We start from the raw sequence: 17,909 nt of genomic DNA on the forward strand, positions 1-17,909 counted from the left end.
TAGAATATAACGCGTGAATCCATGTAACAATACATGTAAAAATATTGTTGCAATGAGAGATTCAAACATCATTGTTGGAGATTGTTGAGTTTTAAAGGAAAGTTGTATCTTTATAGAAGTTGTTGTAAAATCACGTTGTAATCATCGATTAAAAATATAAAATGGTTTATGCAATTATACCTAAGAAATAAATTATATGGACTTGCCGAGATAACACTCAATAAAGCGTTAGAAATAAAATGCGATATATTAGCTTTAATTGTTATCATATACAAATGTTGATCGATGTTGATGCACTTGTGCCAGTCATTATCCATAATAGCCGGGATTTTATGAAAAACTCTGCAATATGTTATTAATTTGTCAGGTAACAAATGAAAAAACATTTCATGCGAGACCAATATACTGATGATTTAAGTGTGATATTAATGCATTTTTTATTAGAAAAAAAATCTGGTTATCATTATCATAAACTTATAAATTTTAGTTTTTTGCAATCCACACATAAATTCGACGATTTTAAATAATTTTAGTTAATATTACATACACTACGTGATATCTTACCGACAATATGTAGGTATAACCATAGATTGACCAATTTGATAAATTGTAATCTAAAGTTAAAAACAAATCATCGACAAGATTCGAAAGCTTGCTGATCTTGATTAAGTATGTGTAAGTAATGAAAATACTGCACAATAAGTATACTCAATATGAAAATCAGTCAATAAAAGATGGAATGCGACACATCCGGCCATACACTAAACAACCGAAGGTCGATTTTCGGAGCCAGACTGACTTTACCAAAGGTACTTTTGGCTATCATTCGTAAATAAATTGAAGAAAGCGAGAAAGGAGATTAGCACATTTATCCGCTGTGACTATGAGAAAGAACTGATATGATACTAACAGTTTTTCCAAGAGTGTCCCCATGCGCACGCATATACCCCCACTCATATGAATATGAATCAATTACTATTATACATTGTGTAGTGTTACATCAATTCAAAGAAGCAATTTATAGGATTATCTTACACAAACATTTTATATTCCTCTGACAGTTTCATAATACGTACCTTGACTATGAAGTAATAAGAAATATCGTGCATTGAATTATTTTTTCCCGCTTATACGATGCCATCAACAAAAAAAATGGATGTGCACCATTTTCTAAATATTGCCATTACTGTTGAACATAGAACAATTGAAAGTTCATAATTACATATTAGATTTTCTCGATGATGGAAATTAATTGTATTCGTGGCATTGATCATGAATGTTTAAAGAGACAAGAGAGAAGAAGTCGGTATATGTTCTTCCGATGTATTAAACTGTATCATCATAATGATATAATTCCTTCTACTAACGTAAATATTGAATTTTCTTAGAATACATTTACAAAGGAAGCTGACAAAATTTAAAATAAACTGGACATATTCTATTGTAGAAATACGATTTTACTAATACAAACGATATAATAGATATGCCGACATAAACTGCTAATGCTCAGAACTACTAGAATAAAGTTTCGATATTTGATACCGTCGACATAATAAAGAACTTTTAACATTAGAGGTTTTTGCAATACCGTTTATCCAGATATGGTGAACGCTAAGGTCAAGTTATCTTTTTCTTAACAACTAATCATAAAAAAGAATAACGTAACTTTAGCGTTTATCTAAATCCACGTTATTGCAAAAACTCCCTATTGCTTTTTTCTATTTCTCTTTCTTTTCTATACATACACTTTATCATGCAAAATTTTCAATTGAAAATGACGGTATTATAGGCTTTAAAGCGCTTCTCAATTAAACAATTCTTATAACTGTTTATTTGTCTAGGTATCTATGTATGAGTTATTACAGTTATTTATTACAATTCCAATTACAATTGTAATTGGAATTATTTATTTGCTGTGGTATATTTAAGTAAGTATATATTTTTCTTTCTTTTATTATGAATTATATAGGGTGTTTCGGAAATAAGGTAGGAGCCGCATTGGGGGCGTAGAAAGGGTCAAGGGGAACAAAAAAGTCTGATATCATTTTGAGATATATGCTCGAGTTTTCGAATTAAAAAAGGAAACGTATAAGCCAATGTGCGGTGAAGCCTCGCCGCATGAATTCGTAGCACGGCCCATCGCGCTTCACTCTCGGAGGCGCGTTGTCGAGTGAAGCGCAACCCTGTGTATATAGAAAGTCAAAATTCAAACAGCCATAGTAACGTGAAAATAAGTCACATGATCATAAACTAAAATTTATCTGGAGGCTTAAAAATTGTGCTTTTTAGATGTCGACAACTTCATCAAGAAACAAGTTTTTTGAAAAAGATGTTAAAAGTATCCAAAAATACCAAGCTTGAGCAATTTCATCTCAATTTACTCAAAATCTTAACACGCTACACAAGTTCTAATAACGGCATTGTATTCAAAGCAAAAAAAATTTTCGAATATATATTATCGTATTTCAGAAAAAAAAAGTTAAAATATCTGTGTGACATTTTAAAACTTCTTATATGTAGAAGTTGTTAATTCGTATACAACAGAATCCTGGAAATTATTTAACGTGAATTTTAATGTAACAGTAATCATAGTTATAATTCTGTATTACAAATTGCTATGTTACATAAAAGTTAATAAAAAATGTTAAATATAAGAATTATCAAAGCAAGAATGAGTTCATTTAAAATACTAAAGTGTACAGACATGTAACGTCACATGTAAACAAATATTGTTACAGCAAGAAGCTCAGATCATATATGGGCGATTATTGAGTTCAAAGGAAAATGTATCTTTACAGAAAACTGCTCTAATGTTACGTTGTAATATTCGGTTAGAAATATAAAACGAATTATGTGATTGCCAAAGACGAAAAGTATTGATGTAATTTTTAATAATAATTTCTTTATATTAACATCATTTATGCTAATAATACAACATAATGCTAATAATACATTTCTTCAAATTTATCTGTTAATAACATCAATACATCGCGTGTAAAATAGATACGTACGATGCTGATGCTTTTATTATCTAAAAAAATTTAAGCAATTTATTTTCAAACATATGTGCGCATATATTTTTATTGTATTAATGTTAAAATTTTTGTTTAATCGTTTAGAAAGTTATTCCGAAATCTTACACTCGTAAAAGTTTCCAAAGATAAATTTGTAATTTTTCCTGCCGTGATTACAAGTTGCTTATGAGATCTCAGTATTATAAATGGTATAGTCTTTTTGTTATTAGATGATAAATCGTACCAAAGTGATTCATATGCTGCATCGGCAATCGATTTACTCTGAAAATAATGGAAAAAGTATAATTAATTACAAATCGACATTTCTCATATTTTATTGTATAGAAATATTCCTTGTATAAATAATATCAATGGAATTATTTTTACAAAAATTTTAATTCTAATTCTCTTATTATTACATAAAAATTTTAAAAAATGAAAATAAAAATAATATTTACTATGTATTATGTAAGATAGAAGCAGTGTGCTATAAAGTGTCATTTTAAAACATTTAGAAAACAATTAAAAATAATAATATATGTATATTATAAAGATATTCAATTACATATATCTTTCTGTTTTTAAAAAAAAAGAAGCCTTATACATAGTAAATGACTAATTAATTAGCATTACTGGACTTATATATATATATTTTTTTCTTTATTATTTTATATTTAAAATATGTACTTATTATTTTATATGTTATATATGTCATTATTATATACTTATTTACCATATAAGTATTATATATATATATTGTAATGTTTTTATGATATAAGTAAATATTTCACTATAATCATATTACATTAATAAATGAAGTACTTTCAGTTAACAATTCTAAATACTTACTAACCTTAAGATTAAGATATTCTCCAGCAAAGCATAAAATAAAAATTTCCGCTATGACAGCAAGATAAGAAAAAACGGATTTTATTATTACGCTGAGGCCGGTCTCAATATGAAACGACTATTTTGGTAAACAATAAGACCAAATGAATTAAGTATAATGTTAATCACACATTATCGTTTTTTTGTACTCACAATTATGATAATAAATACCAAACCGCAAATAACTAAAGTGTTCCAAATTACTTGCATTAAAGCAATAAAGGAGAAAAGGTTTTCAATGTTGTCAGAAAACCAGAAAACTCTGTTGTGTCTCTCAATCAATATACCTAACATAGATGTGAAAGTTTTATAAGGAAGAGTTTTTGCTGAAATAGTTTTGAATTCTTGACACAGTATATCGATTTGTCCACTTACGTGAAGCACCTAAAATGTTAAAATTTCTGAAAAGATTCCAAGTATTAAAAACATCACATAAGTATATACATGCAGAAATGCTCGGTATAAAGAAAAAATTGAATGTAGAACACAGTGCGCTCATAAGTAATATTCGAACAATTAATTATTGAAATTTGTCAACGTTATGAAATCTTATTATATTATCAAATTATGTATGTATAATGTATAATTATATATTTATATATTTATAATGTATAAGTCGTACAAGACTAAATATTATCAAACAAGAAGTAATTTATAAATTTAAACTTTATTCTAAAATCTATTCTGACGTCACATTTCATTCAACATTTTTTATGAGATATGAAAAAAATGATTTATAAGATTGCAACTTACTAGAGTAGAAATTAATGCATTTATAACAGAGAGCATGTATGAATTGAACAACATAAGTAGAAATTGAGTTACGGCCAGCAGCTCAAAAAGAGGCGATTGTTGAGCTTTCAAGGGGAATAGTACCTTGACAGGAAATTGTCGCAAGGTATTATTGTAATCTCCGGATTGATATACAAAACGAATCGCATAACCGCCCGAAAAGTAAGTCACCGCAGCAAGTATATTGATACTAATCATAACATTAGAATAAAAATGCGATATATTAGCTTTGATTGTCATCACATACAAATGCTGATCAGAATCAACGCATTCATGCCAATCATTGTCCATAGCAGCAAGAAGTTGATGAAGGACTCTGTAATGTATTACTTTAATTGGACAAATGTTGAGATAGATAAGATATAATATTATAGATATAATATAATCTTTGCGAAACTCTCTCTATAAATCGTTACTCAAATTAAAGGATTTGAAACTGGAAAGAACTGAGATTATACACATGTATCGTTTGTAGAAAATCTAATCGATAGCATATAAGAAACTAATAATTTTGTGTCTTAAACGAGTGAGATTAGGTAAAGCTAATGTTTGCAGTGACGCCTATCTTACCCACGATGTATCCAAATACTGGTTACTTTAAGAATTATTAAGCTAAAGGATAAAGCTGCTGATAAACCATCAACGAAATCTGAAAGCTCGCTGATCTTGGAGTGTTCGAGTACGTATCGATATTGGTAATACTGTAAAATCAGTACGCTAAGTATGCTCAAAATTAACCAATATGAGATGGACATTCCCGGCCACACACCAAGTAATTGAAGACCGATTTTCAATACCGGACTAACGGTACTTGTGACTGTCATTCGTATATAGTATTGAAATCGCGAGGAAATAAAGATTACACATTTATGCGACACTCCGGTTTGAGAAAGATCTGAAAGAGCACTGGCAGTTTCATCAATTGCAACCCCATGCAGTACATCCCCACTCACGTAATACATCAATCGCCACGTATTGTACAGTATAGCACAAATCGAGATAAAGCTTATTATTTATACAAATATCTTATAATTGTCTCTGATGACAGTTCAGCAATGTAATGCCTGCAAAGTAACAAAGTAAAAAATCAAACTTATAAATTTTAAATAAACAACTTGATACGTAATTATTAACGTTTCTTTTTTTTGCGAACGTGTCTCTTAGCAACGCAATGAAAAGAAACAATATGTCCCATACGTTCTGTACATCGTAAAAATCGTTAAATACATGGCAGAACAATGGTAATTACATATTAGATTCCATTCGACGAGAACGGAACTGCATTATATTCATACAGTTCTATCTCTGGTTTTAAAGAGATAATTTGAGGGGAGAAACATATAGATAGGATATAGTGAAGTGTAATTTCCTTTAACGATTTTAGTAATGTTATCATGCACACAGAACTCGCTTGAGGAAGAAATTGCAAAAGTAAAAAGTTTTCAATTGGAGTTCTTATAAACATTTAATTTTAAATATAACTGTATGTCTCTACAAACTGAAAGCAATTTTCTGATAAAGGTTCAATGCCCTAAAATATCTATCGTATTTCATAACAATATCCTTTTTATGGAAGAATGTACAATGTAATATAATATAAAATAATAATATAAAATAATAATAATATACAAAAACAAAAAATTATTAGTATATGTATTAATTGCTTTATGTAAAAAAAATGTAATTTTTAATTTACATAATTTATTATATTAATTAATAAATAATAAGAGAATTAATAATTTAATTTTAAATTTATTATCAACATTTTTTACTAATTAGCTTATATTATCTATTATTTCAACAAATATACAGTAAAAATCCAAAGGAAGTAATCATAATCGAAACAATAAATATATGGAATTAGTTTGAATGTCACACTATTATTTGAAAATCTTTTAACCAATAGAATTGTCTATAACTTGATACAATAGTCAGTAAAAAAAATTCTCTTTGTTATTATTATAAATTAAATAAAGTGATTGCTTCTGTAGAAAGCGTTAATGGTATTAACAATCGATATTTTAAAGTTTAAGCAGACATTACTGTTCCACTTTTATTTTCCAATTTAGATTATTATAAAAGTGAAAAAGTATAATTGAAAATATATTTAAAAGTATATATAATTGAAAATATATTTTACCTAAACATTAATTGTAAGCTAGCAATTCTTAATCTAACCTAGCATCTATTATATTATACTATCAAGAAATGACAAAGACAACCAAATTTCCTGAGGCACTTCAAATCATCATTATAGTCCCTAAGGCTGAAAAATCTTACTATCGCCATAGGCCGCAAATTATCACTTAAAGATTAAGTAATAACAAATTACTAATTAACCGTGGATCAATACAAAAATATAATAATTAACTTAACTTGTGTACGTGGAAGAAGCCGTTAATTATTATATTTTTATTAAGTAATAACATCTTAAATATAACGTATTTGTAATAAATAACAAGTTGAAATTTGTGCGCAATTACCGCGCTGCACTTTGATAGCCTTTTAATTGTTAATATTGGAAAAGTATAATCTATATAAATATTACATTTACGAATAAAAGATATATATGTAGCAGATCGGTTATAAGAGAGAGAGAGCAAAATAAAATTATTTCTTAAAAGTTAAATATTTAAAAAAATGCATTTATGAAAGTTTCAAATAATGTATCCATTATTTTTTCTGCCGTAATTGTCAGTAGTCTCTGAGAAATTTCATTATTATGAATATTATGATTTTAATAATACAAATAATAAAGCTAATAGAAGTTAGCATGATAATTAGAGCGCAATAATATAATTGAAATTTATTTAATATTTTATATATTAAATTTTATTTATTTATTATAATTTTATTTTGATTTGATATTGTATCGTTCCACAGGAATTCGTACATTATATTGTATCGATTAGACAATTTATTTATCCTAAAAATTAATAATATCAAATGCGACGGTCTTTTAAATAATTACATTTACTTGTTCTAATTATTTGATAAATAAAATTTTATTCTGATTGTCAATATTAAAAATAGTAAAGATTAAAGATACTAGAAACTGTAAAATGAAAAACAAAAATGTGTGACAAAGAAAAAATAGTAAAGAATTTTAATGAAGTTTAAAATCTTTATGTTAATATCTATTTTAAGAATATAAAAAATTACATACTTCGTAATGAAATAATTGACGAATATATTGAAATTTCAACGATGTATTGTTATTTCGGAAAGTCAACATTATATTTAATAAATATTAAATATTGAAAAGAATCTTTTTTGATCGAATTGACAGACATTAAGTAATATAATGGTACCAAGCAAATATATTTTTATTAATTAAAAAAGTTAAGCAATGGAAAAAACATTGAAAAAAATCGAGCGTTCTATAGTTCCAGTTCTCCGACTGGACGTTCAAAGGTAAATAAAAACTAAAAATATATATGCAAAATATATGAGTTACTAAAGCGAAAATCAATCCATTTAAAATATAACGCGTGCAGGCATGTAGTAACTTTAAAATATTATTACAACAAAGTACTCAAACATCAGCAATTATTGAGTTTCAAAAGGAAATTATATTTGTATAAAAAATTGCTATAAAGTAAAATTGTAATCTTTAGTTAGAAAAATAAAACAAATTATGCAGTCGACTAACAAGGAGAGGCTACGCTCTGCTCTTCACCGATTTTGATCAAACTTGCAGCAATGTTCGAGGAGTCTACCAAATGATCACCTGTAAAGCCGGTCCCGCTAATGGGGCTTAGAAGCCGAGTATTTAAAAATGAGCATTTAAAAATATATCAAAAAATCTGAAAACAGTCTAATATCTCGGAAAGTATGCATTTTTGAGAAAAATGTTTTAGACAAAAATGGTAGGATTTAATAAGATGTAGTTACTGGTTTTATTGGTGTGACCTTGGGTGACATCGCTAAGGTCATGTCGAGGTTGACGATGCCTCCCAAGGTCAAACCAATAAAGCCAGTAAATACGTCTTATTAAACCCTACCATTTTTGTGTAAGACATTTTTCTCAAAAATGCATACTTTCCGACATATTAAACTGTTTTCAGATTTTTTGGTATATTTTTAAATGCTCATTTTACTCGGCTTCTCTAAGCCCCATTAACGGGAACGGCTTTACACAGGTGTTCATTTGGTAGGCTCCTCGAACATTGCTGCAAGTTTGATCAAAATCGATGAAGAGCAGAGCGTAGCCTCTCCTTGTAAGAAGTAAAATACCAAAGTAATTATTATTAACAATATCGCTATATTAATATTTCAAACTAATGACACTGTACGATTTTATTAAATCACTATTGTTAATATTAATACATTGCATGTAAGACAGATACGTACGATGCTGATGCTTTTATGATCTAAAAGAAATTTAGGAAATTAATTTACAAACATAATATGTACGTACAGTAAGGAGTAAAAATAAGGTCCTTTTTGGAGTAAATAGGAGTAGGTAATGGGTGTAGTGCGTCATCTGTGAGTTGTAATATGTGGGGTGACGTGCTTATCTACACCTATCTACTCCAAAAAAGGACCTCATTTTTGCTCTTCAGTGTACATATACAATATATATATATGTATTTATGGAATGTCAAAACATTTTATCAAAACATTTTAACTGTTCAGAAGAATATTCCGAAAACTTACACTCGTAAATGTGGTTAAAGATAAACTTGTGATTCTCCCTGCCGTGATCATGAGTTGTTTTTGAGATCTCATTATTACGAACATCAAAATTTTTCTTTGATTTAACGGTAAATCATACCAAAATGACTCGTATGCTGCATCAGCGATTGATTTACTCTGAAAACAGTGTAAAAAATATAAAAGATAATAATATAATATTTCTCATAATTTTTTCTTATTAAATCAAATATTGTTCGAAAATCTTATTTATAATAAAAATGACAACGATTTTTCTAATCTTTTACTGTTATACAAAAATTTTAAAAATTGAAATAAAATAAATACGTATCGTTTATTGTGAAAAAATAGAAACAGTATAGGTATTATGAAGTAGCATTATAAAACATTTAAAGTATAAAAATAGAATACGATAATATATATTACAAAAATTCAATTACTTTTAGCATCAGTTCCTTTTAGTAGCACACTTTATTGACGTAATATTGTCACGACATATTCCCAATATGTACCCGATACATGTCAATGTTTAACTAATGTATCGCCAATAAACTGTGCAATTCGAGTTCTGTTTTTAAAATAAAAGAATTCTAATACTCGCAATAAGCACATAATTCTTTTCTATTACTTTATATTACAAAAATGTATTTGTTATTATGTATTTGTTATTATGTTATAAATGTCGTGATATTTTTATTTTATAAACATTTTGCCTATGTAATATCATATTGCATTAATGAGATTGTAAGGGCATAAAACACATATATTAATATTTACGCTTTAAACAAACTACATACATGCGTGAAAGTTGTGTTCATGACATTCTGTTTTTATTGAGCAACACATTTTTATAGATTATTTATTTTTTATTTGATATTAGTTTTATTGTTATAAATAAAAATTTTTAAATGGTAACAAAAATTTAAATTTTTTTATATAAACATTTTAAGTATTAAAAATGACTTATGCAAAGTTTCATTGAGATTCACCAATTAGTTTATAATAATATTTTGTTTATTTACTAAAAAATTAATGTCTGCATCTCAATGTAACTTTACATAAATATTTTTGAATTCATAAGGTATTTATGTAAAAAAATTGGGATTTTTATCATTATTTTATAATACATTTTTATATATTTCTATTAGAGTACAAATTAAAAAAATATTATGTTATATAGAAATAATTTTTGATCCAGATGGTCAACTGCCTCTAATTTTTTTGTATTACTTTTAATGCAATTTAGAATAATCTGTAATTTTTTCAAGTAATTCTTAACATATTGCATTTGCCTTACAACTTCCTTAAGTACGACGTACACACTTGCAGTTAATAATTTTCAAATACTTACTAACCTTCAGATTGAGATATTCTCCAGCAAAACATAGGATGAAAACTTCTAATATCACAGCAAGATAAGCAAAAATTGATTTTAATATTGTTATGACACCAGTCTCAATATAAAACGACTATATTGATAAATAATAAGACCAAATATATACATTAACTGCAATATTAATCACAATAAATTTATTATTGTACTCACAATTATAATAATAAATCCTAAGCTGCAAATAACTAGAGTATTCCAAATAACTTGCATCAAGGCAATAAAGGAGAAAAGTGTTTCGATGTTGTCAGAAAACCAAAAAACTCTGTTGTGTCTCTCAATCAGTACACCTAATGTAGATGTGGAAGTCTTATCAGGAAGAACTTTCGCAGAAATAGTTTTCAATTCTTGACATAATATATCAATTTGTCCACTTACATGAAGCACCTAAAATATATATGTAAATTTCTGTAAAGTTTCCAAGTATGGGAAGTATCACATATATATTTTTATGAAGAATTATTCGGTATAATATGACAGTATAAAACGCAGTGCACTTATCAGTAATATCTAATTAACACGTTAAGTGCCGAGATAATTATTTTACTTATTTTTTCATTTACATATTCAACTATATTTTCTTGTTTCTAAAGCTTTTCAATTTTTAGTATAAGGATATTAAATTTTGTATCGATCGTCACCTGCGACTAATGCGGCCCGAACGAAAAGTTCATTGTTCATCACTGGTGACCGATACGGCACTTAACAATTATAATTATTAAATTTCTTTGACAGTAATATGAAATCTTATTGTGCTAAATTAAATATGTATATAACACATCATAATTCATATACATATAAATTTTACATATCAAAGCGTATATGGAAAAAACGACTACAGTTGCCACGACCAAAGTCGCTCATCAATACACACACACATTTTTTAGTTATAAGAACTATAATACGATTGTGATATATATAACCGTAAGATTGGCATATCTTAACGATTATGGCTATAAAGATATGTCCATCTTACGATTATCACAAATATTGATGGGTGAAAATTATTATTATTTACGGTTGTGACAATCATAACACTTTTTTCTGTGTATTAAGAATTAAATTTTGTTTTGAAATGCCAAAGAGTTTGCGGGTTATTGCCCGTCGTGATCCATTATTAATATCAACATTTCGTGAACCTTGCCGTTCACTTTATTAGTGCACTCCTCGCCCTGATGAAGTAAACGGCAAGGTTCACGAAACGTTGACATTAGCAACGATAATCTGCAAGCATTTGACATCTCTAAAGAACATACTCGTGAAAATCTCAAAAATATTTGTTCTGATCTGTATACTGACGTACAATTAAATAATTTCTATGAGAAATCAAAATAATAATTTATAAGATAAAACTTACTAAGGTAGAAATTAATGCATTTACAATAGAAACCGTGGTCGTATTTAACAACACATGTAGAAATAAAGTTAGGGCCAGCAGCTCAAAAATCGGCGATTGCTGATTTTCGAAAGGAAAATATACCTTGATAGGAAATTCCCGCAAGGTATTATTGTAATCTTCGACTTCATATACAAAATGAACTACGTAACCGCTTAATAGATAAAACACCCCGACAATTATATAAACACTAATCATAGCATTCGCATAAAAATGCGATGTATTGGCTTTGATTGTCATCACATACAAATGCTGATCAATATCAACGCATTCATGCCAATCATTGTCCATAGCAGCCAAGAGTTGATAAACGACTCTGTAATATATTACTTTAATTGTACAGATATTGGGATAAAAATGATACAGTCTATTCGAAACTCTATAAATCATTAATTGAATTAAGATACGCTACGTTTATAGAAGATCTAATCGACAACATATGTCATATGAATATAAGAAACTAATATCTAATTTGTATTATTATTATTATTATTATTATTTTGTGTTACAGAGCGAGATTGGATAAAGTTAACGTTTGCAGCGACACAACATCTTACCGACGATGTATCCAAAGTATAATTATTTTAAAAATTGTCAAGCTGTAATCTAAAGACGCGGGTAAGCTATCGACAAGATTTGAAAGCTCACTGATCTTGAAGTGCTCGTATACGTATCGATATTGGAAATATTGTATAATCAGTATGCTACATATATAAATTAGCCAATAGGGAATGGACACATCCGGCCACACACCAAGCAATTGAAGACCGATTTTCAACACCGGACTGACGGTACTTGTGACTATCATTCGTATACAGTATTGAAATCGCAAGAGAATAAAGATCGTCACTATGGTTTGTGAAAGAACTGAAAGAGTACTAACAGTTTCTTCAATTGCAACCCCATGCAGTCCATCCCCTCTTACGTATAAATATGGATTTATCAATGTATTGTGTAGTATAACAGCAAATCGAAATTGAGCTCATTATTTGTATAGACATCCTATAATTTTTTGTTGATGGTCTAACGTATACTCGCAAAGTAACTTGCAAAGTAATAAAGATATCGGACTTAAACTCATCAGAATGAACAAATTGATACCTAATTGTCAGTTTCCTTTTTTACAAACTTGTCTCTTGACAATGCGATTCCAATATAAAAATCAAAAGTTTGCTACTTTCTATACATAGCAAAAAACGTACAGCAGAACAATGGTAATTATATGTATATTAGGTATTCTGAACGAACTAAATTGAATTATATTTGTGTGTAGTTCTACCTTTGTCTTTTAAAGAAATAATTAGGGGGAAAATAACAGAGAGAGAGAAAGAGAAATAAGAATGTAATGATAAGTAATTCTCTTTAATGATTCTAAATTATCATGAAGAATATTCGCTTGAGGAAGAAATTTTAAAGGTAAAACATTTTTCAATTAAAAGTATTACAAACGTTTAATTTTAAATGTACCTATATCCATTGAGAGATATTATCAAACTGAACATACAATTCTCTAATGAAGAGTCAATGTCCGAAAATTCTATGTATTGCGCAGTCGTATTCTTTAAATATAAATATATAATGTAATATAATAGAAATAGTAATAGAAAATACTAACAATAATAGAAAATACAAACTTATTTGCATTTATACGAAATGTTTTATAATAGGTGAAACTTTTAATTTATATAATTTATCAACTAATCAATAATAGTTAATAACCTATTAATAACAATTTAATTTAGATTCATTACCAATATTGTTTTACTAATTGGTCCATTAATGACGTTATTATTTCAACAAACGTATATTACATTTTTGTTCGAGTCAATACATCACATTCAGGACAGATATATATGATACTGATGCCTTCATGACCTAAAAAACAGAAATAAAAAAATTAAGCAATAATAAGATTGGAAATAAGACCGTTTATGTTAGAAACATTATTTTAAATACGAAGCGCCACTATAGTCTGAATATTAAGATGTTGAACTATTATATATATATTCATTTAAATGAATTAATTTCAGAAATTATAATTGCGTGCCGATATGGTTGTCGGACTTTCAACGCAATCTATCTGAAATATTAATAATCCCCCCAAATTTCCCAAATTTAATCTTAAAAAAATTAAGTCTATAAATTATATTTATGTTTAAAGGACACGAATAGCAGATTAATTATAAGCAAAATGAAATTCCTATAGAATTAGTCCAAAAAATTTTAGGAATTACATTTGTAAATGTGTCAAATGTCATATCCATCATTTTTCCTGCTGTAATCGCCAGTCGCTTCTGAGATCTCATTATTATAAATATTATCATTTTACTTTGACGAGACGGAATATCATACCACAAGGATTCGTATATTGCATTGGCAATTAATTTACCCTGAAAGCAAATAGTTTTAATGTAACGACTTTTAACATAATAATATTTATTGATTCTACTTTTTCGATAAATAAAACCTTTCTTTAATTATTATTGCCAATATTATGACATTAAAAAATAAATACACCTTAAAGAATATCAAGGAAAGTACAATAGAAAAAGATTGATAAAGGAAGATTAAAATTAGATTTCTGTTCTATTTTTAAAATATAAAAAATTATGCGATTTTTAATGAAATGACAATATTTTGAACCTACAACAATTTTTTTTTATTAGAGATATCGACATTATATTACATCGACACTATATATTACATTTATAAAACAAATATTATTTCTTAATTAAAAAAAGTTATTATTTAAAGAAATAAATCAAAATAAGAGTATTTATTCTCGTTTATACATATATAATCATAATATTATGATGCAATACATGATGTTGTTTTTTAGAGATAATATGTACTTTAATATATTAAAATGCATATAATATATTAAAGTACATATTATCTCTAAAAAACAACATCATGTATTTCATCATAATACTATGATTATATATGTATACATAAATCAGAATAAGTACTTATTTTGATTTATTTCTTCGAAATCTTATTATTAGAAATATATATTCATGATTACATAATGCCAGAAAATCTTTATAATCCATCTCGATTAACCATTTCGTAAATACTTACTAAAATACTTACTTTGAGACTAAGATATTCTCCAGCAAAGCAAATGATGAAAGCTTCAGCCATTATAGCAAAGTAAGAAGGAACCAATTTCATTAATATGAAAACACCAGTTTCACTATGAATGCACTAGTTCGATAAAAATAAAAAGAAAAATGATTTACACCATGTTAATTATTGCACATTTACTACAGCACTTACAATTATGATGAAAAATCCTAGAAAACAAATAATTAACGTATTCCAAACAACTTGCATTAATGCAATAAAGGACAAAAGTTTTTCGATGTTCTCGGAAAATGATATAATTCTGTTGTGTCTTTCGATTAGTATTCCAAATAAAGACACGATAGATTCATGAAGAAAAGTACTCCTAGAAATTTTTCTAAACTCATAACACATTATATCAATTTGTCCGCTAACATGTAGTACCTAAAATATACTTAAATTTTTGCATAATTATTTTATATGAAAAAGATTCTCGTGCTATAACGAATGCTTGTATTTCGAATACAAGCATTAATTACACTTCTATACTTTTACGTAGAAAATATAACAAATCGTATAACACAATTATACAAATATATTTAAAGCGAAATATTAATCATTTTAATTAGAAATATATTATAATCTTGTATCACAAATTGCTCTATTAAGTATAAATTAATCCAGAAAATATACATATAAAATATAATATTGTATATATAGTTACCAAAGTAAGAACCAATCCATTTAAAATGCAAAGTACGCTGACATGTAACATTACATGTAAAGATATTGTTACAACAAGAAGCTCAAACATCGGCGATTGTTGAGTTTCGAAAGGAAACTGTATCTTTATAGGAAACTGCCGTAAAGTATGATTTTGAGCTTCATTTAAGAACACAAAACGAATTATATAATCGCCTGAAAGATAAAGTAGCGCAACGGTCGCATTAACACTCAATAAAACGTTAGAAATGAAATGTGCTATATTGGCTTTAATTGTCATCATATACAAATGTTTATCCATATTGATGCACTCGCGCCAGTCATTATCCATAGCAGTCAAGATTTGATGAAAAACTCTGTAATATATATATTTTCGATCTGTCAGATGTTTCAGATAAAAAGATCACATTTTTTTCAATGAATCAACGTTGTGTTTAAGAACGATTAAGCTAAAGTTTAGATGATGATGTTATATTACTTCAATTACGGTAAATAAAACATGTGTTAAGAAACTAATAGAAAATCTTTTTCGAACACAACGATTAAGCACAGTTGAACTATTACATAGAGAATATCTTACTGACGATGTATCCACAGACCAATCAATTTAAATAATGTTAAACTGAATTCTAAAGTTACAGTTAAACCGTCAATGAGATTCGAGAGCTCGCTGATCTTTAAATGTTCAAAAATATATAAATACTGAAAGTACTGTATAATCAATGTGCTTAACGTAAGACTCAGCCATTGAATGGTAGAGTACGAAACACGTGGCCAAATGCCGAGTATTTGAAGACCAATTTTCAGCGCTGGGCTGACAGTACTTGTGATTACCATTTGTCAATTATATTTAAAACATAAGAAAATAAAAATCAGTATTTGAGCATTTGTTCGATACTTTAGACGAGAAGTAAATGAGACTGTGTCGTACATTTCTCTAAGTATTGTATATCCCCCACATGGTACACGATCCTCACTCGCGTAAATATAGATCAATCGCCATGTATTGTGTAGTATAATAGCAAATCGAGATAGAGCTAATTTTTTATGGACATTCTGTAATTTTCTGTTGATAATCTAACAACGTACATTATTTTCAAAGTAATAAAGATATCGAACTCTGGATGAACAACTCGATGTGTAATTGTCAGTTCCTTTTTCTTGCAAACTTGTCTCTTGGCAATATAATTCCATCAAAAAGAAATAAATGTCCACTACATTCTGTGTAGAACAACATTAATTATATATTAGGTATTCTAAGCAAATGGAACTAAATTATATTCTTGCAGTTTAACCTTTGGTGTTTAAAGAAATAAAGTGAGGGGAGAACAACGGAACGGAAATGTAATGATGAGTAATTCCTTTTAATGATTTTATGAACGGTATCATACAGAAAACTCGCTTGAGGAAGAAATTTTAAAAGTATAAAAGTTTTTAATTGGTGATATTAAAAATATTTAGTTTTTAATATGTCTATAACCAACGGAATATGCCTATACGCATACTCAATGTACGATTCTCTAGTAGGAAAAAGTCAATGCCTAAAACCATCTAACATTCTCTGCAGTAATATCCTTTTAAGTAAGAACGTACAATGTATATAATAACACCCGAAATCAAAAAATTATTTACATTTGTATTAATTGCTGTTTATATTTGTATACATGTACATGAAATTTAGTGTACTTTTCATAAAATTTTACGAAGTTTAGTACATTTTTTATCAAATTTTATGTAGATTTGCATGAAATTTAATGTAAGTAAACGTTAAATTTATATTACTTATAACTTCATTTTCATTGACAACATTAAATATGTTTAATGTACCTGCTTGAAATTTGCTTCCATTACATGAAACGGAAGCAAATTTCTATTTTTTTAAGTATAGCATTACCTAAGGAGTTGCTCGACCGACAATTAAAACCTCTTAAATGTTGTTCAGGATCATCATCTGGATGACATTTGTCAAGATGAAGGTCATTAA

General features: G+C 27.6%; 3 protein-coding genes across 3 annotated transcripts; all 3 read right to left on the reverse strand.

The window, feature by feature from the left end:
- Positions 1–2,980: 2,980 nt before the first annotated feature.
- On the reverse strand, positions 2,981–4,181 carry LOC108762408 (odorant receptor 4-like). The gene is made up of 4 exons (XM_018509391.1): positions 4,056–4,181; positions 3,868–3,981; positions 3,141–3,296; positions 2,981–3,031 (listed from the first exon to the last, which is right to left on the reverse strand). Exons 1-4 carry the CDS (start codon positions 4,110–4,112, stop codon positions 2,981–2,983), a joined length of 378 nt encoding a protein of 125 aa, XP_018364893.1. The 5' UTR covers positions 4,113–4,181.
- A 4,835-nt stretch (positions 4,182–9,016) lies between these two features.
- Positions 9,017–11,046, reverse strand: LOC108762421 (odorant receptor 4-like). The gene is made up of 4 exons (XM_018509414.1): positions 10,897–11,046; positions 10,706–10,819; positions 9,354–9,509; positions 9,017–9,067 (listed from the first exon to the last, which is right to left on the reverse strand). Exons 1-4 carry the CDS (start codon positions 10,951–10,953, stop codon positions 9,017–9,019), a joined length of 378 nt encoding a protein of 125 aa, XP_018364916.1. The 5' UTR covers positions 10,954–11,046.
- A 2,914-nt stretch (positions 11,047–13,960) lies between these two features.
- On the reverse strand, positions 13,961–15,472 carry LOC108762419 (odorant receptor 30a-like). The gene is made up of 3 exons (XM_018509412.1): positions 15,416–15,472; positions 14,371–14,526; positions 13,961–14,011 (listed from the first exon to the last, which is right to left on the reverse strand). Exons 1-3 carry the CDS (start codon positions 15,470–15,472, stop codon positions 13,961–13,963), a joined length of 264 nt encoding a protein of 87 aa, XP_018364914.1.
- Between the last annotated feature and the right edge of the window lie 2,437 nt (positions 15,473–17,909).

This window comes from Trachymyrmex cornetzi, unplaced genomic scaffold (assembly GCF_001594075.2).
Source record: "Trachymyrmex cornetzi isolate Tcor2-1 unplaced genomic scaffold, Tcor1.1 scaffold299, whole genome shotgun sequence".
Lineage (NCBI taxonomy): Eukaryota > Metazoa > Arthropoda > Insecta > Hymenoptera > Formicidae > Trachymyrmex > Trachymyrmex cornetzi.